At 41.9% G+C, this 27,666-nt stretch overlaps 2 protein-coding genes across 3 annotated transcripts in view; one reads left to right on the top strand and one right to left on the bottom strand.

Annotated features, from left to right (window-relative positions):
* Positions 1–11,050, top strand: part of TIMP4 (TIMP metallopeptidase inhibitor 4) — a 28,649-nt gene extending 17,599 nt beyond the window's left edge. The window contains exons 2-5 of the mRNA XM_064156343.1: positions 460–557; positions 5,848–5,962; positions 6,631–6,755; positions 7,343–11,050. Of these exons, the coding sequence (XP_064012413.1) occupies positions 460–557; positions 5,848–5,962; positions 6,631–6,755; positions 7,343–7,540 (536 nt within the window). The 3' untranslated portion in view covers positions 7,541–11,050. The remainder of the gene's footprint in view (positions 1–459; positions 558–5,847; positions 5,963–6,630; positions 6,756–7,342) is intronic.
* SYN2 (synapsin II) overlaps positions 1–27,666 on the bottom strand; it is a 197,614-nt gene that overhangs the window by 81,447 nt on the left and 88,501 nt on the right. For both annotated transcript variants that reach the window (XM_064156345.1, XM_064156344.1), the window contains exon 5: positions 14,124–14,213. In XM_064156345.1, coding sequence (XP_064012415.1) covers positions 14,124–14,213 — 90 coding nt within the window. The remainder of the gene's footprint in view (positions 1–14,123; positions 14,214–27,666) is intronic.

Below are 27,666 nucleotides of genomic sequence, written 5' to 3' on the forward strand. Positions count from 1 at the left end.
GTCTTCTGATTTCATGCTCCAAATTGATGCTTTAATCTTGTCTGGCACAGGCTTTCAGAGCATTAGCTTTGAGTCTGTTTAACTGATTAGCGATTCTTCTGTCATCAACAGAAGTGTCCTTTCCCTTTGCTGACTGATTGTAATGAGAGGTCTCTCATAACATTTTATGGGATTTGAGACTTTCAAAGGTTTTGGTGGACAGTTTTTTGTGAAAGCTGAGTAGCAGCCTAATTTAGATTTCCAGGTTCATGGAAACTGAGCTTTATATCACAGGCAGCCCACTTATTTTCATTTTCAGGAGTTGACTCAGTCCAGTGGTCTTACATTAAAAAGCCTTAAATTCTGCTTCTAGATGAAGTCTAAAAGCAATGTTAAAATCTATCAGTATGATTTGCACTATTGCTTGTACAATTAGGCACGTACCTACTTGCATTTAAACCTTTTTTCTCTATTTTACAGTAATTCGAGCAAAAATAATCAGCGAAAAGGTGGTTCCTGCCAGTGATGACCCTCTTGATACCCACAAAATGATCCGGTATGAAATCAAACAAATAAAGGTACATGGAATCACTTAGCTATTTTGAAGTTTGATGCTGATAACAATTGACTACAGTTGAGCCCTAAGTGCTTTAAGATGGAGAAAGCTCCAGCTGCCTGCAAGGTTAGAGCCAAGCGAACTGCACAGAATAAATCACAGGCTCACAGGATGCTAGGGGTTGGAAGGGATCTCTGGAGATCTTCCAGTCCAACCCTACTGACAGAACAAGACCATATCATCTAGTGCAGGTTGCACAAGAACATATCCAGACAGGGCTGGAAAGTCTCCAGAGAAGGAGACTCCAAAACCTGCCTGGGGAGCCTGGTCAGAATTCTGTCACCCTTACAGTAAAGAAGTTCTTCCTCATGTGGAGGTGAAACTTCCTGTGCTGCAGTTTCCATCCATTGCCCCTTGTCCTATCCCAGGGCATAAGTGAGCAGAGTCTGTCCTTGTCCCTTCCTTCCTGACCTCCAAGCCCTCAGATATTTATAGACATTGATCAGGTCCCCTTTCAGTCTTCAGACTAAACAGTTCCAGTGCTCCAGTCCCTTCAGCATCCTCATAGCCGCTTCAGTACTTCAAGGGGCTGATAGGGTGGGGACAGGCTTTGAAGTAGAACCTGTTGTGATAGGACAAGGGATGATAGTTTTAAATTTAAAAAGAGGGAGATTCAGATTAGCAATAAGGAAGATTTTCTTCTTTGGTGAGAGTGACGAGACCTTGGCCAGGGTGCCCAGGTGGGAGAAGCCCCATCCCTGGAGCCATTCCAGGTCAGGTTGTTTGGGGCTCTGAGCAACCTGCTCTAGTTGCAGATGCCCCTGCTGACTGCAGGAGGGTGGCCCGGATGAGCTTTAAAAGGTCCTTTTCAAGCAAAAGCATCCTGTGATTCTATGAAACTCGCATTGATGTAAAAAAACCCCTAACAATCTACCTGTTTCTAGAGTGCAAAACAGAAGGGTAGTCTTGTACAATTAAAATGTGTGACTGTGAACTGGTGGGAGTTTTGTTTGGTAAAGGTTGTAGGGTCTCTAGGTGGTTTTCTCTCCCTCCCCCCTGCTTTTTCTTTCATTGTAGAACATTGTTTTGCATTATTTGCATTGGCTTGTAGTGTTACATTTTCAAGGAACACTTGAGTACCTCATTATGAATGGCTACGTGCCTTTAAAGAATTGCCAGTTCTCCAAATTCTATCAGCAGATCAGCCCACAGGGCTTCTAAGAAGAAAAATCTGTAGTAAACAACATCATCTCAAAATATACACAAGAATAGTTATCACAGATGACTTCACTTTAGGTTTTATAGCAACTTCAACAAGCCAGTTCTTTCTCCCTTGCTAAAACAAGCTCCCAAACCCTTCACCAGCTGCCAATTTCTGCCTTCTCAAACTATTAAAGGTACTTTCAAATGTTTCTTTACAGAAATAAGTCTATAAATATCAAAACTATTCTCTTTCCTCCCTTTAGAACTTGATTTTTCTGTTGCTACCCTGCAACACTTTAGAACTTTATAGAAATGCAAATCATCCTAGACTTCAGCACAGAAAAGAAGGAGAAGTCTAGTCTCTATTGCTGTTTTCAGTCTGTAATCCTGCTCTTCAGTAACAGCACAGTGAAATCTCTGCAGTACCTTCACATATTGGAGCTGCTTTGGAGTTTCTCCCACGTCTCCATAAGTGGAGATCTATTCAAAACTCAGCCATCACTCAGAGATCTTTATTTAATTCCACTAAGCTTCAGGAGGGAAGACAGCTAGGACTGGACAACCTGAGAGATGGACTCAATTATATTAAAGGTCTTTCCCAACCCAAACAATTTGATGATTCTGTAGAAGATTAAAGAGAAACAGGTCAGAAAAGCTAAGAAGAGGTTGAAGCTGAGGTTTCCACACTGGCACTTGGGCTGTCCAACAGGGGTTCGGTGTCTCTAACAAACCCAAGAAAACAAACAGAAAGAAAAAATATTTTCATTTGAAATATTTGCAGCACAGAATAGGTGAGTGAAGATCTTTAGTAAACTGTGACTCTTTGGTGGAATAGCTGAGGGAGCTGGAGGTGTGCAGCCTGAAGAAGAGGAGACTCAGGGGTGACCTCATTGCTGTCTGCAACTACCTGAAGGGAGGCTGTAGCCAGGTGGGGTTGGTCTCTTCTGCCAGGCAACCAGCAACAGAACAAGGGGACACAGTCTCAAGTTGCGTCAGGGGAGGTATAGGCTGAATGTTAGGAGGAAGTTCTTGCCAGAGAGTGATTGGCATTGGAATGGGCTGCCCAGGGAGGTGGTGGAGTCACTGTCCCTGGAGGTGCTCAAGCAAAGCCTGGATGAGGCACTCAGTGCCATGGTCTGGTTGACTGGACAGGGCTGGGTGACAGGTTGGACTGGATGAACTTGGAGGTCTCTTCCAACCTGGTTGATTCTATGTTTCTATGAAGTAGTTCCAATCCCTCTTGCCATGGGCAGGGACAGCTCTCAGTAGCCCAGGTTGCTCAGGGCCCCATGCAGTCTATTATTCTGTGATACAAGAGATAGAGTCTCCTTAACAGTTGGAAGAGGAGGAAGTATTTAAGCAAAACACAATGGTATCTGCACTTCACAATGATGCATACAGACTTAAAACCAGATATTAATCAGCATATAAAGCCAAGAAAAGAAGCCATGATACAGCTGAAAAGGCTCAGAGAATAATGGAGATGGAAGAGTGCAATTGTTATAACAGGAAAATGTCTGAGACACTTAAAGTAATACAGATAGTCTTAAAAAAGGCCTTAAAGCAATAGCTATGCACTGGCTATAATTATACTATGGTTCTATACCTCAGGAGGACAGGGACAGTGCCAATACAGACTTTAGTATCAGGCTTGCATCTCTCTGTATTTTCTCAATTTCTCACCCTATTTTCCTACCTCAATAAAGTCTCAGCAGAACCTCACATGTAGATAGACCACACAGAGCAGAAGTGAATCAAGCCATCTTACCTCTTTATAAAGTAGCCATAGTGTTAGGAGATGAGAGAATATGATTGACAAGATCATGCATGATTTACAGAGTTAAACAGAAGATTACAGTCTCAAGAAATGCTTTACCAAATGTCTAGATCAAAACTCAAGATAGGTCAGACTGTCATTTCCAGAATAACCCAACCAAGCAATCAGAAAGCCTCTACAAAACAAGCACCAAACTCATTTAAACATTGTTTGGCAGAGTCTTTTAATATAATCAAATCCAACCATTCTCTAACTCTACCAAGGCTGGGCTAAAACATGTCCCTCAGCACCACACCTCTGACTTTCTGAGACACCTCCAGGAATGGGATTCATCCACCTCCTTGGGGAGCCTGTTCTGGTCTTTCAGAAAATACTACCTAGATTTCCATTGTGAGCTCCTATGGATCTTTATCTTTCTCTTTTACAGTGTTATATGCATAATGCCTCTTCAATTAATTTAGATAAGTGTTGAGGTATTAAACATTTGTACCCTAATAGACATTGTATCCCAACCAAAGTATTCTGAATGTGGAGGCAACATAAGTCAGAGGAAACTTGCAGAGTTCATGTAGTTACTGTGTACTACACACTCTGTCCAGTACCTACACCCTGAATACAACAGATATAAGCATAACAGAAGCAGGGGATTCACATTTCAGGAACCCAATAGCTCTTTGGTAGGTTGAGGAAGGCCCACCAGGGCTCCTGCTGACATGCTGGGCTATCATCAGGCAGATTCTCCCTCACACCTGGGCAGCTTCCTCCTACCTCTTCATCTGAGCATCGTTCTGAGAACTTCATTTTGGGCTAGACTACTTTGATCTAATTAAATTGAACCCATTTTAATCAGCACCATCATACATGTTTTCCATTACTTTCACTGCTGCTTTGTGCAGGACATTGCTTTGGGGTTTGTTTGTTTGCTTTCATTGGGTTTGGTGCGTTTGTTTTTTCTACAGAGTGTTTCAAATTCACATTCTAATATTTTTGGATCAGAAGCCCAGTGACAGCAACTTTGGCTCTTCTTATTCCATAAATAAACCTTCAGAAAAATCAACATACTAGAGTGTACTTTCTGGTGCCCTGTAATACTCAAATCTCCTGAGAGAACGGGAGTAGCACAAACACATTTTCCAGTGACGCCAGCTGCAAGTGGGAGAGCCTGCCCTTGGGAGCTGTGAGCCTTGCAGTTGTCCACAGCTGTCAGCACACAGCATGATGTCACTGCATGGGGCCCCCGAAGTGCTGGCCTTTCAGTGATGTCATGCTAGGTGCTGACAGGCATTCTGAGGTTGATTAGCATCTTATGGTTCGCCCTCATGTTTGGCCACAACTAAATTCATTTTGATATTTTAATGGCTTATTTAAGAGTTGGAAATGCCAGTCAAGGAGCAGCCAACCTGAGCATTGCTAGGGCTCTTAATCCTCAACCAATCCATTTTTGGTGCTGTAGGAGAGAAGTAGTAAGAGCTGGATCCCATTTTTGCAGCATCAAGATTAAATTTCTCATGCTGATATAATGAGAGATCTTTGCATCATATAATGCTGCAGCACATTAGCTCTGTGTTACTTCTCAAATGGAAGATGCCAGAAGAATATAAATTGAAGACAAAGCTTTAAAGATCTGTTAAAGATGCTGAAAGAGCTTATTGTGCCCTTCCAATATCTGAAGAGGGCGTACAAGAAAGCTGGTGAGGGACTTTTTAGGGTGTCAGGTAGTGTTACGAAATGCAGTTTAGGGGATTTTATGGGGAAAAACATGTGAGGCTGATTTGTAAAGATCACTACCATGACAGGTAGTGATAGGACTAGGAGGAACAGAGCAGAACTAGAGGAACGTAGATTTAGATTAGATGTTAGGGAGAAGTTCTTCACCATAAGGATGTGGTGAGCCTGGAACAGCTTGCCCAGGGGGGTGGTGGAAGCCCCATCCATGGAGGTTTTAAAGGCCAGGTTGGATGTGGTTCTGGGCAACCTGATCTAGTGGAAAGTGTCTCTGCCTATGCAGGGGGTTTGAAACGAGGTCACTTCCAACCCTGACAATTCTGTGATTCTGTGAAAAAGCACACTAAAAGAAAACTTAAATACTTAAAGACCTAACTTCCTTCTAAAATTAACATTTTGTTTAATGTAGAGATCTAATTGTTGGTGTCTTCTTATCTAAGTTCAGACTTTAGAGCCATTTTTAAAGCCTCTTGGTGTAACACTTAATGTAACTGGTGTGTGCATGGCATATAGACACCATACATTTCTTTCAGCTGCTGTTTGCAGCTAGGTTTTAATTGTCATGTTTGTTTTCCACTACTGACTTTCTGTTTCTGGTGATTTTCAGATGTTTAAAGGATTTGAAAAGCTGAAGGATGTCCAGTATGTCTATACCCCTTTTGATTCATCACTCTGTGGAGTGAAACTAGAAGCTAACAACAAAAAACAGTATCTTTTGACAGGTAAAATATAACAAAATCTACCTACCTCTAAAAGGAGAAGGGGCTGCTTAGATGGACCTTGTAAAACTATGGCATGCCTTGTTTAAAAACCAAAGTATTTATGTATTAAATGATACAAATGCATTGAAAGGTACAAATTATGTAAAGCTGGAGTAGTTCTGTGAGTTTACATATTTTCAGTCCTGCATCTAACAATCTTAAAGCAAGATTCAAAGCAAGTCAGGGCCAATAATCATGTAATTAGAAAATAGGAGCTAAGCCATTACTGTTTGTTTAAAAGCAAGAGGACTGATTTGCCAGAAATGCAAACCTGCTTGAAGAGACAAGGTGCATGCAGATCTGGGGTTCTAAAGAACTACAGCTTTTTCGATCTATCTTTCTACAGAGCCCTAAAATCTAGTTTAACATACTTCTGCATTTGCATCCATCTCTTGCTGGCTAATTATCAGCATCTTTTGACAAGTGCCCTTCTTAAATCTTTTATATTTATTCAGCATGCAATCAGCAGAAGAGTTCTCTCCCTGAAAACTGCATTCATTCAAAGAAGTATTAAATATGACTCATTTGGTGCAATTAGTTACAAACTTTGGGTATTCTTGCAACTGATGTCAATGTTAAGAAAAGAGTTTGATTTGCTTGTCTTGTTTTGCTTCTTTTCCATGCTGTAGGCCAGATTTTAAGTGATGGTAAAGTCCTCATCCATTTATGTAACTACATTGAACCATGGGATGATTTATCCTTGTCTCAAAAGAAGAGTCTTAATCAGAGATATCAAATGGGCTGTGGCTGCAAAGTAAGTATAGAACGAAGCACTAATGGTGGAGCTTATCTCACAGGTACTAACAAGGTTCACTGGTGAGAACTGTTCTCTTAGACACCACATATTTCATACTACTTGAGAACAAATACCACTACAAAGAAACCTGCAATATACTGAGTGGCTCACAACCCTTCAGGCTGTGCTGCCATTCAGCAAGACCTGGACAGGCTGGAGAGCTGGGTGGAGGGAAACCTCACAAAGTTCAACGAGGGCAAGAGTAAAGTCGTGCACTGGGGAGGAACAACCCCCTGCACCAGTACAGCTGAGGGAGACCTGATGAAAAGAAGGTTCACAAATAAGGACCTCTGAGTCTTGGTAGACAAGTTCACCATGAGCCAACAACGCATTCTTGTGGCCAAGAAGGCTGCCCAGAGAGGTTATGGAGTCTTCTTCTCTGGAGAGATTCCAAACCCACCTAGCCATTGTGATCCTGGGCAAGCTGCTGTGGGTGGCCCTGATTTAGCAGGGGGTTGGACTGGATGATTCCCAGAGGTCCCTTCCAACCCCCACCATGCTGGGATTCTGCAATTCTGTGAATTAACATCTTGTTTCACATTTAGATTACTACCTGCTACATGGTGCCCTGTTCAATCACTGCACCAAATGAGTGCCTCTGGACAGACTGGCTGATCGAAAGAAAGCTATATGGGCACCAAGCCAAGCACTATGCCTGCATCAAGAGAAGCGACGGCACTTGCAGCTGGTACCGAGGTGGTCCTCCGCCAGAGAAAGAGTTTATTGACATCAGTGAACCTTAAAATGATCACTTCCTAAAAAGCCTTGGAGTCTAATTCCATGAAACACTGCACGCTCACAGCTTCGAACTGCCATCGTCTAATGTATCTGTTGCTTAGAAACAAACACAAATTGTCCTGTACAGCTAAAGTACGAGTCCATGGAATTGGCACTCATGCAAGAGGAGGAACAAATCTCCTGGAGGTAGCTACTCTGTAAAGTTATGCTTTGTTCAGGGAGGCTCAAGCTGGGAATGCTCCTCTGTGTCCTCTCCGGCATAACAAGCTTCCCTTTTACCAATGCGAATGTGCAAGAACAAAAGAATTGCCTGAATTTTCCCCCTCTATTTGTTAACCTACAGAGTATGAGAGCCCCATGTTTTACTCCAGATCTCTCTGATGAACTACAGAATGTTTTATAGAACTTTTTTTTTCTCTGTATGAAGGTCTTCTGATACAAAAGAATTATTGTACAGTGTATATGTAAAGTATTATAACTATGTGCTATAAGAAAGACTCAAAAAATCCCTCTGTTTCCTTATCTATTGAAACAAGGTGGACACTTCTGTGATTAAAACAATCTGTGTGCCATAGTTTGCATGTTACTTATGTTGTAGTTTTATCTAGAGAGTTGTAACTGTTGATAAGGAAGTTAAACCCCCTTGATAATCAAAGTCCTCTTACCCAATCCAATATTCCTACGGAGCAGCTATACCTTGTTCAAAGAGAAGGCAGATGTTCCAATGCTTCAGCATTTTAGGGAACCCATAGGAATGATGACAGGCTAAAAGTGCTTATATTTACAGAAATCATGTCCTCATGGCAGCTGCATCACTTGACAATGCCTCTCTATACATGTGCTCAGGCCACTGGGTTTCAGCACTGTTAGAGCCTTGGCTTTAGAAACTCATGTGAAAATATATGCAATAGATGTTGAGTAACTTACACTGCAGGTGATTTCTTAAAAGCTCTCCAATATTCAACCACATTTAATTATTTACATTCACATTCATGAATTTTCATTCCTGACTACACATCATACTCTGCCCACATGAATTTGCTAAGTTAGAAACTTACACTATTTTTAATGTAGTGTTTTGGTGCCCTTTCTGAACTGATTACTGTAGTGAGTAACCACTCTCACAAGTATTTAAGTTTACAAAAGTAATTCAGCTCACAGGCATAAAACTTACAAAATGAATTGGTAAATGCCAAAGTTCAGACATTTGTCCAACTGCTTATGTGCTAGAAATGGCACCATCGTGTAGGGTATGAATCTGTAATAGCTGGCAGTTCTGGTGTATACCAGTTCACTGGGTTCCTTTCCCTTCATTCCAGTGGGAATTTAGAACAACAGGCAGAGATTTAGCCCTTTCTGGTCTCATTTGGTTAGATTGGATCTATTTGAAGGTTTAACACAAACACTTTGCTCATTCCTACTAACCACAGCGGGACATTTCCAGCCTGTGGGCTCATCAGGAATCAGAGCTGTTACTGTCCAAGGGTTCAAGGGTCCAGTGTTCCAAATAGTTCCTTTAGGCTGTTTGCTATCCAATCCTTCTAAAAGCGTTGGGACATCGACTTGCAAAGAACATAAGCACATCTGTAAGCATAGAGGCACCTCTAATACCATTCACTTTGATGAAGCAGTACTTCGGACATAAAATGAAGCATGTCTCATGTATCTTGGCATATCCACATGGATATATAACATAGCCTTGCAAAAACACTTACATAAATGGTTTTTGTGGTCTATTCTGCTCACCTTTCTAATGTTGATTTTGACAATTGCATTAACCCATACTTAAAGGATAGCTTTGGAAACACACTTGTAAGAATAAAGATTCTTAGTTACTTTTTTTTTGGTGGCTAAAATTTCACAATTCCAATGAAATGCAAACATTCAAGGCAAACAGGGAGGCCTGCCATTATTCCTTTGAGGAATTCATGCCTTTTAACAGGTAGCATTTTTATTTACTGTAAATCAGTTTTGCTAGTGTTATGTACAATCCTGAATTAAAACACCCTATGCTTCCAGATGTAAAACTTAGCTCATGTTCTGCTTTGCTAAAGGCATAAAGAATCACCTAATGCTAATTTGGACTTCTAAGATAGAATCCAACCTTCTACCGAACCCCTCCACAGCCACTTGACCATGCCCCAAAGTGCCACCTCTACTTGTTTTTGAACACCTCCAGGGATGGCGACTCCACCACCTCCCTGGGCAGCCTGTTCCAATGCCTGATCACTCTTTCAGTAAAGAAACTCTTCTTAATGTCCAAGCTACAGAAATCAAATTAAAAAGCTTGCATTTATTCTTCCAAAAAGGAACAGGTTTTGCAGAGTCAATATCAACAGTGCTATTTGCTGTCAGTGCAATTACTCATTTACAAAAAGACTTGAACTCAAGCCTTACACCCTCGGGTCAAACCAAACCCACTCCTAGACAAGCCTGCAAGAGCTTAATAACCATCCAGGGTCTGAACCAAGCACATAGCTAATTAATATGCAATACATGTACAATGCAGCATTTATTTCCAAATCCATTTTGATGCAATGGTATCTTTTGTGTAGCACTCTGCAGCAAATGGATATTTCCTGCTTTTTTAACCTGTTTCAGTTTTATAGCAATTAGACCTTAAACTCAACTAACTCAGTTTGGACTGCCTTTGTTACATACCTTGTGAAATGTTTCCTGCAATATTTATGGACTGTAATATTAATTGTATGCCATAATCACTTTAAAAGGCATTTTTGTGTCTGATCTGCCATAAAATAATCCCATATGAGGTGTTCTAAAATTAATGGCCATCCAGTTTCATTTCTGCCTGAGCATAAAGCTAAACTTTCCACAGTGGACAGGGCAAAGATATTTTCCTTTCCACCCATCTCAATAAATATGGTAAGAAAAGCTCTACAAAGCAGAATGATGGTTTATTTCCCCTGAGATTCAGCACTGGAAACGATTATGAAATGGATTCAGTACAATACAACATTCCAAAATGTGTTATTTTCCTATCAAGATTTTTTACTCTAGTGGCATTGGTATATTATCAACAGCAGATTATTTTTTACAGCATTTTATTTTTACTTCTTGAAACTGTCTATGTATCATACAGAAGGTTAGACTAGAAATCCAGCCTGGTGCAACATTGGATTTTAAATGGGAAATGACTCACATGACTTAAAAGAGTAGAGAAAAGAACAGAAGGAGGAGACTGTGCAGGTGAATGATGGTAAAAACACCACCTTGAATATTGCTGGCTTTTTCTCAGAGTTCCACTTAAGTTTTAATTAAATTGTCCAAAAGTTATGTTGTAAAAGCTGGATGGTTAAGATGACAGAGAACATAAGAGGTGGGAATGTAGTGAAACAAAGGGAACTAATTACTGAGGAAAAGGCTGTAGATATGACTCAACTAGCAATGAGTTCAGAAAGCCTGACAGCGTTTTGTATAGTTTTAATCAGTCTGAGATGAATGTTTCTGGTTCAAAAAGTGTTTCATTAAAGCAGCTCCATTTTTACACAAAAGAATGGCATCTTTGTTTGTTTGCCTGTTATTACTGCCTAGATTCTCAGTACAAATGATCAGCAAAAGAAGCAGAAGCACGGTCATACCTCTGGCATGCTCAGCTTCATGGCATGGAGCACTGGAACAGGCTCCCCAGGGAGGTTGCGGAGTCTCCTTCTCTGGAGGCTTTCAGTACCTGTCTGGATGCATTCCTGTGCAACCTGCACTAGATTTTATGGTCCTGCTCTGGTTGGGGGGGGGGTGGACTGGAAGATCTCCAGAGGTCCCTTCCAACCCCTAACATCCTGTGAGCCCACAAAGATCTGGACTTTTGATAGAATGGTGTGTGTTGGAAGGGACCATTAAAAGCCATCTAGTCCAAACCCCCTGCAGTAAGCAGGGACATCTTCAACTCGAAGAGCCTTTTACCCTGCTCCCTCCCACCTCAACTGATTTGCACTGGAGGAGGGAGAGAGAGCTCGAGATTATAAATTACAGAATAAGAAGTCAAGGAGTGAGTACAGCACAAACCAAAAATTCTTTTCAACTGTAAACATCAAATTCTGTTCAAATAAACACACAAGAGGACAGCTAGTAACAAAGTGTTCCAAACCCAACAGAATTTAGATTGGTGATACAATCTCAGCTCATCAACCAGAAGACTCTGATGTCTAAATGATCTTCCAGCCCATTCTAGAAATACAAGTAAAATGCTACCTTGGAGCACACTGCCTGATTATTTTTTAAACTAAAAAGTTCCAAAGAATTTCTACAGAAAGGAAAAACCAAACATCAAAGCTTCCTCCCAAGCGGTTATTACAGCACCTCTAAACCTGGTATGGCACTGCAATGCTGAAAGACCTTCATTTTCTCTAGATTAGGGTTCATTATAGAGAAATATGTGAAAACAATTGCTCAACATTCAGAAGTTCAAACAAAAGACAACTTCTCAGTTCAGATGCTAATGAGCAACAGTAGAGAAATGAAGGGAAGAAAACCCACTCAAACATTTGTTATACTCAAGCAAATTTTGCCTTATATATTTTCTTAGAATCATAGAATCATTTTGATTGGAAAAGGGCTTTAAGATTTGCAAGTCCAAGCATTCTCTAACTCTACCAAGACTAGCACTAAACCATTTCCCTCAGCATCACATCCTTGCCTCTTTTAAACACCTCCAGGGGTGGGAATTCAACCACCTCCCTGGGGAGCCTATTCCAGTGTTAGAGAACCCTTTCAGTAAGTAAGTTTCTTCTAATGTCCAGCCTAAACCTCCTCTGATGCAACTTGTGGCCATCTCCTCTGGTTCCTTACTTGTTTGTGTCTCGTTAATGAATCTGAATTGAACCAGTTGTTCAGAACATCTATTGGAGATCAAACTGGTAGCTCTTCTACAGGATCATCCTATGTGAAAAATGAAAGCTAGCACATCCACTCTTATCTCAGACCTATAGGATGTTTTCCTTGTTTCTATGCACTGCAGTTTATCAATGCATTGCAAGCCTTGCTTTTTCAGTAAAATCACAGAATATAAGGACTTGGAAGAGATCCCTAAGGATCACCAAGTCCAACTTCCCACTCCTCACAAGACTACCTAAAGCTGAACCTCATGACTAAGAGCATGGTCCAGATGCTACTTGAACTCTGGACAGGCTTGATGCCATCGTCACTTCTTTGTGGAGACTGAGTAATAGCTGATAAAATAATGAAGAGAGAAAAACAGTGTTCAGGGAATTGTAAACAAGCTTTAACTTTGTATATTCTTGGGAAAATAGAGATAAAACTTATTATTGGTTTAAAAGGCATCTTGCAAATTAAGAGATGTTCTACTTCTCCACCTGTTGCAAATGAATCCCTAAGGCATAAAACATTTCATTTGCATGAAAGAAAATAATACAAAATTTATGAAGATATGCATTTTCCTGGCAAATCCATCAACACAAACCTCTTTTCTGAGAAGATGTGAGTGTCTGGGACAATATTTAGATCTGCTGCTCCAGATAAGTACCTTTTTCTGTAATTTACTAAATACACAACCATGGTGAAAGATCTTTTCTGAAGTGCCCTATATGAGAAGTAGAATCATCTGTGATTTACCAGTCCAAAGAAAGCAGGGAGAACTGGGAAAGCAGTGTTGAGAGTCATCCTGCCATTCCTGCAATACACCAAAAAACACAGCAGAACTGCACCATACTGTTTTTGGTATCAAAAGATGAGACAAATGTGGGAGAAAGATTACTTCAAAAACACTCTTTGTCAGCTGCTGTCACTGAAGCTTATTTTAGATGCTACCTATGATAACAAAGTGCTAGCCAGAGTCTCAAGACACACACAGAGCAATTACAGCTTGGGGACCTTAGATAAGCAGCTAACTAAACATATTCATCATGACCTTGCAGTGGTACTTGAGTCACAGCTGTGCGACACATGCTGAATGGATTGGATTCTGAAAATTATAGATGCTTCTCTGCTAGTCTATTCCACCAGCAAAAAGCCTCCCTCAGTTTCTCTCAGTGCTGGCAATATCTCTTAAGATAAATGTCCTCAGGAAAACAATTTCTGTTTGGAAATCAAACTATAAGAGAAGTGAGAAAAAAGAATGTCTGCAGCTTAAGATAGGTAATGAGTAAAGGTCATAATTGTTCTTTTTATCAAAGCATTTGTGTCTGTAAAGGACTGGGAGTCAGTGTCAGCTCAGGTACACAAAGAGCAAAAATCCCAGCCACCCTGATTTCAAGGGTCTACAGAGAGGCACATAGGCTTCTGCAACACCTCCAAACACTTCAAATATATCATAAAGGACTAGGATTAAAATAAGGCATAGAAGTAACTCCTGTAGTTTAGTAGTTGTTCAGTGCCTTTATGAGCATTTAGTCTCTCTCAGAGCTGAAGCTGGTTAGTTGAAAAATGTCTACCTTCACATCTGAAAATCTTGCAGCTAACCAGCACAATGCTTTCAAGTGGTCACCCAGCTTCATCTCTCTGAAAGCTCCCAAAGTAGCTTTTGAAATAGACTGTAAGGGGAGGGAAATGTGTGTTTACAGATCCTGTTTTAGGGAGACAGTAAGCAAAGTCAGTACCAGGATTTGCACCTACCATTTCCTTGTGATTCGGATAGAACGTTTGCTCAATTAAAGGGAACTTCTCTGGACCCAACGACTTGTAGACAGACACCAGCTGGGCAAACTGTAAAACAAAGCAAAACATAAGAAAGACTTAAGGAAAAAAAAAAACACATTCTACCAAAATGAGCTCATATTGTTGTTCTGCTTCTTACATTTCATGTTTCATAAACTTGGCAAACAGACATTACACACCTTCTCTCTCCTTTCTCTCACACACACCTTTTTAATCCATCCAAGCTGTGACTGCACTCACAGAGTAACAAAGAGCATTATTTCTAAGAGTTAAGCCTTCCCATGTACAGAAAATGAATCATTTTAGAACAGTGGTTTTCAGATACTTGACAGCCTATACATTTTAAGCTATATCTACTTCTCCATTTTATACCACCTCTAATCTAAAGATCAAATTTATTTTATATTCATTTAGCCTTCCAAACCTCACTGACATCAAAAAGCATTTTCTGTAAAGCTGAGAAACAGAGAAAAAACACTAACTACATAGAATCATACAATGGTTTCAGTTGGAAGGGACCTTAAAGATCATCTAGTTCCAGCTCTCCTGCCATGGGCAGGGACATATTCTACCAGACCTAGCTGCTCAAGGCCCTATCCAACCTGACCATGAATATCTCCAGGGAGGGAGCATCCACAACCTCCCTGGACAACCTGTTCCAGTGTCTCATTACCCTCACTGTAAAGAATCTTTTCCTAATGTCCAGTTTAAATCCCCCCTCTTCCCATGCAAATCCATTAAACCATAGGACACGTTGGGTTGGAAGTGACCTTTAAAGGTCATCTAGTTGAACCCCCCTGCAGTCAGCAGGGACATCCCCAACTAGAGCACCATCAAGTCTATATCAAGTGTAACAAGTCAAGTGAAAAACAAACAAGAGAATTTTCATTTCCTAGGGTCTAACTATGTAACAGAGCTACATGACCATTCTTCCATGATCAACAAAGATGCTGATGATTTAAACAGCTACTTCTATTAATGGCTTCTTTCTGGGCCCTTCCTCTCTCATATCTGGCCTACCTATTCACCTGTAGTAACACAAAAAGCAAAACTACATTTAAACATAAAAAGACAAAGAATTCTTTAATAAATAGAAATCTCTTTTGTGGCTGTACTTTCTTTTTACTGAGCAGATCAACTCTTCTGTTTCAACAGTTCAAAACCTAACTGACTGTAGAAATGAGGGCTCAGCAATGAAAGTTTCTAGGGAGCAGGACAGCTCTGGCAGTCAAAGGACCACTATTGTTTCAGGACTCTAAAGCTCTGGCTTGTACATGCCTGTGATGTGTTGTATTGTCATTATGCCAACATGAGACATAAACAACAAGGGTTTGAATAGTGGGATTTGCTGGTTACAAACAGAGGGGGAGGCAAAGAACAATAGAACTCTGTCCATAGTACAGTTTGATCAAATACCTACTCTGTTAATGCAATTTAAGGGGCAGGGATAGTAACGACTGTTAAAAGGTGAAAAAAAAAGATGAAAGGTTTGCATCGCATCTCCAGCTGGCATGGAGAGCATGCTTAATTTAGTGGTGTTTACTGAGGTTTGGTAAAACAGATTTTAGTTTTGAAGCCCAGTGGAAAATACTTCAATGATGAGCAGTTTTCACCAAAAGCTGAGGAAATTCTAGTTGGATGTTGTGCTGTACAAAACAGACCTCAAGGAAAGGAAATATTTTCACAGCTACCAAAATAAGGTGGTTTGCGAATAGGATTCCTGATTCCTTGCTGTTTCCTTCTGTTCTCATCCAAGATCCAAACTCAAAGTTTCATAAGCAAATACTGCCCAGTAAAGACGTAACTTTTACCAACCTGTTCTTACATTAAAGCAAATCTATTCACGTATCTTTAAGTAAAAAACTTTACAAGCAATTGTATTTCCTGTGTTCCTTCCCTTATCCTAGTGTCTGTTTTCACTGAAAGCAAGCAAAAATCAGTGAGAAACTGATACTATTGGTAGGGGTTGTGGCACTCATTCAAGAAGCAAGCAAGCTATAATTCAGATTAATATGAGCAAATGCTCATTTACTTAAAATAAAAGAGTACCAACCCCAGATAATAGATATCTACCACTCTAAATTACCCTCTAATCTCCCAATGAAGCTTTGAAATAGCACGTAGGAAATGTAGGTTTGAATTTCCTGAGGCAGAGGAGAGAAATAACTTGGGTTTCCTGCAGCTGTGTGGAATGATTTATCCTTTACCCCTGCTGGGACACTGATTCACCCTTATGTTAAACCTTTTCGGGTATCTCTTGTTTAACTTGATCCCCTTAAAAAAAAAGCAATTTGATACATTCAACCCAAATCCACACAAAATTTTGGCACTCTAATTCACAGAATCACAGAATGTTAGAGGTTGAAAGGAACCTCCAGTGACCACTGAGTCCAACCCTCCTGCCAAAAGCAGGATCACTAAGGGTAGTCTGCACAGGAATGCATCCAGGAGGGTTGTGAAAGACTGCAAAGAAGGAGAATCCAAAACCTCTCTGGGGAGCCTGTTTCAGTGCTCTGTGACAATTACAGTAAAGAAACTCTTCCTCATGTGGAGGTGGAACTCCCTGTGCTGCAGTTTCCATCCATTGCCCCTTGTACTATCCCAGGGCACAAGTGAGCAGAGAATGTCCCTGTCGCTTCCTTCCTGACCCCCAGCCCTCAGATACTTACAAGCACTTATTAAATTCCCCCTCAGACTTCTCCAGCCTAACCAGCCCCAGGTCTCTCAGCCTTTCCTCATCAGGCAGTGCTCCTTGTAGCCCTCTGTTAGACTCTCTCCAGCATATCCCTGTCCCTCTTGAACTGCGGAGCTCAGAGCTGGATACAATATTGAGGTGAGAGCTCACTAGGGCAGAGCAGAGGGGAGGATCTCAGATTTCAGATGTAGGCCTATAGATTGCTCCTCAATAAAAGAACAGGAGAGCACCAGCTGCACTTTTTCTTCTCTCCAGTACAGTATGACACAGATAAGAATAAAATCGAAGTTTAAAAATACACTTCTTCCCTTTGATTTCATGTAATAGCTTTATGAAAATCATGGAATCAACCAGGTTGGAAGAGACCTCCAAGCTCAGCCAGCCCAACCTAGCACTCAGCCCTAGCCAGTCAACCAGACCATGGCACTAAGTGCCTCAGCCAGGCTTTGCTTCAACACCTCCAGGGACAGCGACTCCACCACCTCCCTGGGCAGCCCATTCCAATGCCAATCACTCTCCCTGGGAAGATCTTCCTCCTAACATCCAGCCTAGACCACCCCAGGGCAACTTAGAATCATAGAATCAGTCAGGGTTGGAAGGGACCACAAGGATCAGCCAGTTCCAACCCCCCTGCCATGGGCAGGGACACCCTTCCCTAGAGCAGGCTGCCCACAGCCTCATCCGGCCTGGCCTCAAACACCTCCAGGGACAGGGCCTCAACCACCTCCCTGGGAAGCCCACTCCAGGCTCTCACCACTCTCATGGTGCAGAGCTTCCTCCTCACATCTAGCTTGAAGCTGCCCATCTCCAGCTTTGCCCCAGCACTAGGGAGGCCTGGAAAGTCTCTCCCCAGCATTTCTGTAGGCCTCCTTCGGACACGGAAAGGCCACAAGAAGGTCACCTCGGAGCCTCCTCTCTCCAGACTGAACAGCCCCAACTCCTTCACTCTGTCCTCACAGCAGAGCTGCTCCAGCCCTCTGAGCGTCCTCCTGGCCCTGCTCTGGACACACTTGAGACTCTGTGCCCTTGTTCTGTTGCTGGTTGTCTGGAAGAAGAGACCAACCCCACCTGGCTACAGCCTCCCTTCAGGTAGCTGCAGACAGCAGTGAGCTCTGCCCTGAGCCTCCTCTGCTGCAGGCTGCACTCCCCCAGCTCCCTCAGCCTCTCCTCACAGGGCTGTGCTCCAGGCCTGTGCTCCAGGCTCTCAGGCCTTCGTGGCCCTTCTCTGGACACGTTCCACTGTGAGGTTGCCTCACACCACAACCTGCACCCTGTGAGTCTGATTGCATAGGCTGCACTGGAAGGAAGCAGCCCACAGTGACCAAAGAGAATCTGCCAAGCCCATAAAGATTTGAATAATGTCTTCATTTATCACTTTAGATGAGTTAAAATGTGTTTTAATTACACACAGGTCACCCCTGCAACGCTCAGATCTTTTCCTGAAGAAACCTCACAAACTTCTTCCTCAAAGATAATTAGTTATGATATTCAAAATTAATTGCTCCAGATGGTGTTTTGTGTGACCCTTAATTCCAGCAAGCCTCTAATCTCTCTCTCCAGGCTGAAGGATAGGTATAGTTTTCCATTCCAGCAGGGAATTCCCTGGTAAGCTGAGTAAGATTTTCATGCAATGAAACGCTTCACATTTCCCTGTACAGTTGCTCCCCGTTAGGGCAATGCCACTGTGCTTTTAATCACTATAAAACCTTTTCTGACAGATATTTTTTTTCCTTTACTGTGAGTGTTCAATACTCTTCCTTTGCACAAGTTAAAGCTTGCTTCTACTGACAGTGGAAGGGCTCCACCTGGCCATCTTGTGCTGACAACTAGAATGATTACAAAACACGCTGCAGCAAACCAGATAAGTTACATTTCACCCAACCCAGATGAGTTCCACTCTCTAGGACTAGGGAAACATGGCAAGTTTGAACAACTTTGAGCCATAGAATAGGCTGGGCTGGAAAGGACATCTGAAGGCCATCTATTCCAAGCCCCCTCGCCCCCTTCCCCAGCAGTCAGCAGGAGCATCCTCAACTAGATCAGGCTGCCCAGAGCCCTGTTGAGCCTCACCTCGAATATTTCCAGAGATGGGGCTATAAATCTCAGTCAGTACTGAGATAACTGAGTAGCTCTATTGCTGCACTAGAAAGTGTTTCAGTTCTTCAGAAGCCTGTTGTCCCATCCCAATTAGACTGAAAAAAAGGATTTGAGGATGTTGACAGATATTTCAGTGGCTTCGTACATAACAGCAAAAGATCTGCAGAGGTCTCTTGTAGGGTCTGTAGGTCCTGAAGCTGAAAGGAGAGCTGGTTTACATTATAGGCTGCTTATATTACATTCTATAAGAAGAAACTAATAAAGATGACAATACCCATGGATACTTTGCCCCCTTCAGACTGCACCATGAAAAATGTGCTTTTGTCATTTTTTTTTTAGGCACAAAAGGTCCATGTTTAGGCTGAGGTATGGAAACATTATTCAAGAAAGCCTAACTGCATTGTAAGACTGAGAGCTGTTCAAAAGCACAGACCATTCACACAAACATATCTAAAGTCCTTGGTGGCCAAGAACTTGAGAGACAGAGACCCTTCAGAAGGAGGAGAAATTGAGCAGTTGTGTGGAAGGGGCTGGGAGGATACTTTTGACACACGTACTCTGTGGGAGCTCATAGAGTTTAACCAAGAGTTTTCACTATACCTTCATTTTAAAAACAGGTTCTGTATATATCTTTGTGGTTCAAAATTGTTTTTTAATGACTATGAATGAGGAAGATCTCCATTACTCCTAATATGCTCTTTGTGTGGTTCTTTGCTGACACTGGAGTACAATCCTCCAATAATGCTCTTGTAAACACAAAATGCTTTTCCAGGAAGCTAAGTACATATAGACTCAATCTGCTATTTGATACCTAACAGGAGAACGAAGGGGTGCAGGCTGCTGACTGTAGCTTACATTCTTGTTTCTGTCAGCAGCAGCTGACAGACAACTTAATGAAATTATTCAAAGATTCAAAGTCAATTCCAAGTTTGACATGGCAACTGAACAATGAAACATCGCCTACAAATCAGTTTGGGCACAGGAACAGCATGCAGAAAAGATGGGAACTGACAAAGGAACTTGATGTTCCTCCAGTAGTTTTCCATTATTGCAATGCAAAGCCAAAGGCAACAGAGTTGGACTGTGAATGGAAAGATAACTTATGTGGACCCTGCACCATAATTCAAGTGGTAGTTTTATAACACAGACAAGTCATTTCCTCACCCTTTTGAAGCCCTCACAAAAGAAGGGGGTGATGATCTTCACCTCACCAAGCTGAGCTGCTCTCCCCTCACTGCATTTTTTATTCAAGTCCTGTTGCTTGACCAATCACTCTGGGACTAGCAGGATCTCTTTAACTGCAGCTGATACTTCCTTGCCACCTTTATCTTCAGATCCATCCTAAGTCTCTGGGATGTTTGCCTGTATCTATTCAGAGGGAGCTACTAAGCCTGACCCTTCCCCATTTGGATGTCTGGTCCATGTTATCCAGAGTTTCCAAAGCCATTTATTTGACTTCTGCACCTCTCCTGCAGCCTCTACAATCTCTGAGAGGCACCTTTCCAGATGTTAATCACTGCTGGAATATTGTCACATCAGAAAGACATCTGATGAGATGCACAAACTGTTAAGGACTTCTACAGCATGCAATAGTAAGCCCTAAAGAAAAACCTCATGCCCTTGGAAGAACTGCACACGGAGCAAATTACCAGAATGTATCCACAGGAGGATTGCAAGTTTTTTTTTTTCAAGAGTTAGAGAAAACAAAAACAAAACTGGAAGAGAATCACAGTTAGAGACGTAAAAAATAACATTTCATCTTGGCTTGCAAAGTTGGGTAGCAAGGCATCTGGCACTGAGAAACACATTGGCTAATGAAAGAGGTGGTGACAAAATGTGTAAACACTGAGGAAAGTGAGATGTAAGGAAGACATGTGGAGTAGAATGAAGGAAAATCAGGCTGTGAGCATAAAAAGGCAGTAAACAGATCAAGGCATGTTTGTTAGAAAAGAATCAGAGTAAATTAGTACCATGAGGCCTGGATCAAGAGGCCCTCTGGAACCTTTAATTTCAAAATGAAATATTACAGAGGGGAAAGCAAGAAGTTTATGGAATTGAGTCATTCAAATAAAAGCTCTGAGGGCTCCTTCTTGGGTGCACTTGGCAGCAGTGAGACTGTGCAGTTTATTCCACAATTATGGGAACATGGAGTTCAGTGTCCTGTTGAATGAACAGTTGTGCACCTGCTTATTTTAAATGGGACCTGGGAAGGTGCTTGAGCACTTCTCCAAAGGGGTTAGGCTCACTGCAATAAAAAAGAGATTTTATCGTTTTGTGGGTTTCTTTAGAGACATTAAGAGCTTGAGTCTCTCCAGTTAAAACAGTAAGTTTGTATAACAGTACTGAACTCAATGAAACCCCAGATGAGAGGAAGAAATCTGTCTCTGAATACAAACTGTGGGTTTCTCGATGTAACTCTCTCATATTCATTGTAAGGAGTCTTGTAGTTAATGGCATTTTGTGAGCATGTTCAGACGTGTCTGTATAAAGTTGTAATCAGGAAAAAATAACATTACCTATACACTTAAGCACTGAAGTGAGAGCAAATCTCACCTTAAAACTAACCATGTGTTTAAAATACATCTTTTTCCATTCTCATTCACTGTTCATAGATGCCATCACCTGTGTCCACAGCTTTGTTCACAGAGTTCAAAACTCAAACAACTTCTTGACTACATGGGCTTTTCTGTTCCAAGATCATAGAATCATAGAACTGTTTTGCTTGGAAAAGACCTCTAAGATCAAGTCCAACCATCAACCTCACACCACCATGGCCATTAAACCATGTCCCCAAGTACCACGTCCACACATTTCTTGAAGACCTTCAGGGATGGTGACTCCAACACCTTCCTAGGCAGCCTGTTCCAATGCCTGACCACTCTTGCAGGAAATGAAATTTTCCTAATACCAAATCTAAGCCTCCCCTGACTCGACTTGAAGACATTTCCTCTTGTCCTATCACTGCGAGAAGAGACCAACCCTCACCCGGCTCCAAGCTTCTTTCAGGGAACTGTAGAGAGCAATGAGGTCTCCTCTCAGCCTCCTCTTCTTTAGACTAAAAAACTTCAGTTTCCTCAGCTGCACCTCACCAGATCTGTTCTCCAGACCATTTACCAGCTTCATTGCCCTTTTCTGTACATGCTCCAGCAACTCAGTGTCCTTCTTGGAGTGGGGAACCTAGTGAGGTTCTTTCCATATGTCAGCAAGATATGGAAAAGCTGAGAAAATGTTTTCCCAATTATCTCCCAGCAAAGCTCAATGGTAGAATGTTACTCCTCAGCCAACATCAGGCAGCACACTCTCTTGTGAGGCCAGCACAGAAAGGTAGAGGACTTCTCTGAGACGGCCAGTGATGAAAACCATGCAGTACTTTACAGCATTTTAACTGAGTCATAAATTAAAGAGGATGCTTCACTGAAGAGGTGTGTTAGGTACTACACAACAAGGAAAGTACAAACAAGGACAAGTGCACTTTGCATCCACTTCAGATGTGAACTGGAGCCAAGAACAGAACTAAACAGAAAGCAAAGACAGCAAGGAAATGAGATGGCAACAGCAGTGCTAGTGGGTGTTTGGAAGATAACATGGGAGAACAATACTTGCACAGAGAGAGAGGAGACAGGAAGGAATGGAGATTGCAGTGGAGTGGCCAGCACAATGGGAAGGATTTTCCTGGATAGGTGACAAATTCCTTTTTCATAAAGGGGAGTCTAGCCCCAAAATTCTCCTCATCACTAAATCACCATCTCCATATATAAAAGAAGCTGATTTAATCTCTGCATAGACATTGGCTAGGAAAAAATATCTTCTAAGGTACTTTAAGAGGAATATAACAAGCATGTTTCCTTGATAATTAAACATTAAGACTGCACAAGAAATCAAACTTATTTTTCCTAATATAGCATTTAGTTATGGATATTTGCCTCAAGCAAGCATGAGAGAGAGGGTTTGAATTTCAAGACTCCAGCAGGAACAACAGATAATACAAAGGATATGAACCACAGCATTACAGCCCTGGCTTTTAGATTAATCTTGCAGCCATTATTTAAACACAGTTCCTTCTCATAGAAAGGTAGAAACAGTTAGAAGTCTGTTTCAGTTGTCTGCCACTAGAAATGTTCAATGCAATGAAAGTCTGTAATGGATGTCAAGAGCTCCCACTGCTGCTCTTAAGTGCAGAGAAGAACAGGACAAAATGACAACAACCTACCAGAAAACTCAAGAAGGCAGGAAAAAAAACCCTTAAACCCCCTGAGTCTACTTTTGCATTCAAGTAGCTTCCTGGCAGCAAATGCTGTTCAAAGCAAAAATAAACAAACAAATATATAAAAATCATAGTTCAAGCAAAGATTGATGAATGCAGAGCTGTGTGGAACAGAAAACAAATGATCAACACACTGTGGTATATTCATCACCGAGGTGTCTCTGCTTTTTGGGTTTTTTAAAAGGAACTTCAAGAACTTATATATTGTGGGACAGAAGAATCATAAGCAAGGCTGCAATATTCCCTATTTCAAGAGCAAACTCAAAATGGCTCTATAAAGAGGTGCAAAGGGCAGTACACACTGCTAGGTTTAATGTATTTCAATCTCTCCATTATGCATTTAAATAAATGCTTGTTATCTTTGCTCCAATATAATGTTCAAACTTGCTAGAAAATCCTTTTGAGAGTAAAAAGCTTCAAATGTTTTCACCTTCCTTCTGACACAATTCTGTGAATTTACTTTCAGCTCTTGCACTACAAATCCATCAACATCTTTTGCTTTAACTGGCAGCCTAAGCAGGGAGGCCAAACTCTTCATTGGCTGACAGAGAACTAAACTACAGATTTTTTATGTGTAAGAAAGTTCTGCTCAGATCAGTGCTGGAAGAACAGCACATGTGGACAGTTTGTTCTTTGTCTGCCCCAGATACCACAGACCTCTGCCTTCACTGTGTCTGTAGGTACAGTATTTTTTGTGTGAATAAAAGCAAAAAATAAAATGGTTTCAAGAGACCTCTGCCATTCAGCTGAATATCTGCAAATAGGCAAATTGAATTTATTACAAAATCTGCCACACATTGTCACATGAATCTGTTCAAACTTTATCACCCATGTGGTGTCCAGTACATAAGAAAGCAGCTCTGCTAGAGTAAGAGGTGGCAGCATCTGCTTTCTAGTCCTGATGTAAAAGAAAGGGATTGCTCTTCTTAGAGGAGCTTTCTGGAGTCGTAGGGTAGCTCTTGTTTAGCCTGGAGAAGAGGAGGCTCAGGGGGGACCTCACTGCTGTCTACAATTACCTGAAGGGAGGCTGTAGCCAGGTGGGGGTTGGCCTCTTCTCTCAGGCAACCAGCAACAGAACAAGGGGACACAGTCTCAAGTTGTGCCGGGGAAAGTATGGGCTGGATGTTAGGAGGAAGTTCTTCCCAGAGAGAGTGACTGGCATTGGAATGGGCTGCCCGGGGAGGTGGTGGAGGCACCGTCCCTGGAGGTGTTCAAGAAAAGGCTGGATGAGGCACTTAGTGCCATGGTCTAGATGACTGGATAGGGCTGGGTGCTAGGTTGGACTGAATGAACTTGGAGGTCTCTTCCAACCTGGTTGATTCTATGATTCTCTGGGGCCTCCAACATGAGAAGGATTTGGACTTGTTTGAATGGGTCCAGAAGAGGTCACAAAGCTGACCAGTGTGCTGGAGCACCTTCACCAAGAAGACAGGCTGAAGGAGTTAGGTCTGATCAGCCTGGAGAAGTGAAGGTTCTGGGAGTACCTAAAAAAAGAACCTGTAGTGGGACGTTTTTCAAGGGCATTGTAGTGATAGGACAAGGAGCAACATCTTCAAAGTGAAAGAGGGTAGGTTTGGGTTAGATGCTAGGGAAAAAAATCTTCACTATATGGGTGGTGAAACACTTAGCACAGGTTGTCCAGAAAAGTTCTGGATGCCCTCTCCCTAGAGCATTCAAGGCCAGGTTGGACAGGGCTTTGAGCAACTTAGTTGAGTGAAAAAGGTGTCCCTGTTCATGGCAGAGGATTTGGAACCAGATGGTCTGTAAGGTCCCTTACAACTCAAGCACTTCTATGATTCTGTGAAAAGGTTACTAAACAGCCTCTTTGGGTGAGCTCTGGTTGCTCTGGTTGTCTTTACCTGTCAAAGTAAATTAGTATTGTGAGGCAGGTTGGAACAACATGAAAGTCCAGTACAGGCTCCAGGTTTCATCTAATAAGATACATTAAACTACAGCCACTGCCTAAAATACAGGCCCTAGCATTTATAATGCTAAAGGACATTAAATATAAATGTCTCTGAACATCTTTTCTGAGTTGAAGCCAGATTGCAGGTACAGGTCCTTTAGCCTCGACCTTCCAGAAGATCCCCACTGGCACATAGAGAAGAGTGATAGCCAGCCAAATTCTAGCTCGTTGTTCAGCAGTGTTGTACAAATATTATGTGTGGTAATGAGCAGAGAATATTTGTATAGTGCAATAGATATTTGATAGGAAATTGCTAATTTCTTTCTCTACAACAGAAGAGCATTGGAGACTTACAGCAGAAGTTTTCAAAATACTTTTCTTCTTGCACACATCTATTTTATTTTTCATTAATTCTCCTGAAGATACTTTGGCACAATACTGAGACTCATCTGTAGTTGTCTGTCTATTAGCATAGCTTCAATAATGTGTGTCCACAGGAAGCTGGAATGAAGAGAGTTCATTTCTTTCCTATGCTCCTCCCTGCAGAGTGCCTACAAGGCTCCTGCCAGTGTCCCAATCTGTTGCTGGAGGCTATTAAAGTATAGCCTGAAGTGGGGGGAAAAAAGCACAGGAGTGCAACTTCTAAGAGCAACACATCAAAGAGACTAAAACAAGGCGAGGGAAGAGTACTGTCATCTCATCAGAGAGCAACAAAGGGCAGTTAAAACAGACATGCCAAAGAAAGCAATGTAAGAACAGAGACACGAAGTGTTCAGGAAGAGTGGAAGGATGAAGGCAAGGAAATAGAAAATCATCTGCAAAAGAAATGCAAAGCAACATACAATGTATGGAGACAGAAAATGACATAAACTTGGCCAAAGAAGCAAAATAAAAATGTGAACATAATTGGGGAAAAAAAAGTGTTTGGCTGCTTACTCAAACTGCAGGAAAAGAAACAAGCAAGGGCTACGAGATTTATACCACTACCTAGCCTGACAAAAGGAAAAGCCATAAGTAGCCCTCTCTCAGAATGGTTAAGGAAATAGAATTGGGCATAAGAAAGTGTTTTATGGCACCTCTCTCACATTTAAACCCCTTTTGCCCCATTCCTACCATGAAGCAGACAATGTCCCAGTGATCTTTTGAAGATGTCTCAGATATTTCTGGAGCTCTGTGTAAAAAATGCTAGGATCCTTCAGTTGGCTTTTAAGTAGCACTGGTATCTCTGTCTTCTGGGTCTCTTCACTCTGCCAGCTTTTGACCAGAACACAGTTCCCATTTTTCCCCCCATTATTTCTTACACTACTGAATTGACAGCAGTTTGTCACTATGCCAAGAGAGGTTACTTCACTTGAAGCTAAGCCTGCTCGGCACCTGTGACAGATGTCTTCTCACAAGGGCTTACAATCATGCAGTAGCTTGACATGCTACAGTGGGTTTTACATCCCCTCCATGCTTACAGACTCAGTCACCAGCATGGCAACAGCTAATTAAGATCCTAGTGCTCACAAATGTCTTTTGTGGACCCATTCTTACATAGCAGGTTGTGTCACCTCTTTCACCAAAATAAATGTCTAATCAACGTGTCAGCAGATTCTTGGAGCCTTCTATATCAACCACCACCATGCAGCCCTCCAAGGCACTCTAACAGAAAGAGAGACTTGCAGCAGATGCTGCTGTGTTTCTCCTCTGCAGTAAAAGAACTAGAGCTGCTATCATGGAACTGGCCTGATGTTATGAGAATTCTCCTCCTCTTCAGTCACATACACTTGGGCTATACGCTTGCAGCAAATCTGTAATGCCCTCAGTGCTGAAATGCCTCTCTGAACTGAGAAGCAGCAATCCAGATACTACAGTGCCTGTAATCAGTGTGTCACAGTCCAGGCTGAACTGAAATAAATGTTCCATCTATAGCAGCCATGGACATCGAACCTTGCAGTCCCTGACGAGTCAGAGTCTGCACGCTGAATGTAATCCAATTTACTCTACCTCTCTGCATAGTTTCATATATTAGCAATCTGCTACACACAGAATGGGTGAGGAGAGAATAATCTGTGGTATTTCAAGATTGTAACTGCAAGCCCTATGATTATCATCACATTTGCCAGTTACTTCTGGCCTCCACAATTACTTACTTCCCTTGCTTACACCATGTACAAGGGGAACAATTACATACAATCTTGAAAGCCTTGGTTAAAGAATCCTAGAATGCTGGGAGTTGGAAGGGACCTCAGGTGATCACCCCAGTCCAATCCCCCTGCTAAAAGCAGGGGTACCCATAGCAGGCTGCCCAGGATCACAATGTCCAGGTGGGTTTGGAATCTCTGCAGAGAAGGAGATTCCACAGCCTCTCTGGGCAGCCTGCTCCAGAGCTCTGGCATCCTAACAGCACAGTTCTTATCCATGTTCAGATGGAACCTCCTGGGTTTATCCTTGTCCTGTCATTGGGCATCAGTGGCAAGAATCTGGCCCTATCTTCTTGTCCCTCGCCCTTTAGCTCTTGCTTAGCATTGAGAAGATCCCTTCTGAGACTGCTCTT

Source organism: Pogoniulus pusillus, chromosome 16 (genome assembly GCF_015220805.1).
Source record: "Pogoniulus pusillus isolate bPogPus1 chromosome 16, bPogPus1.pri, whole genome shotgun sequence".
Taxonomy (NCBI): Eukaryota; Metazoa; Chordata; class Aves; order Piciformes; family Lybiidae; genus Pogoniulus; species Pogoniulus pusillus.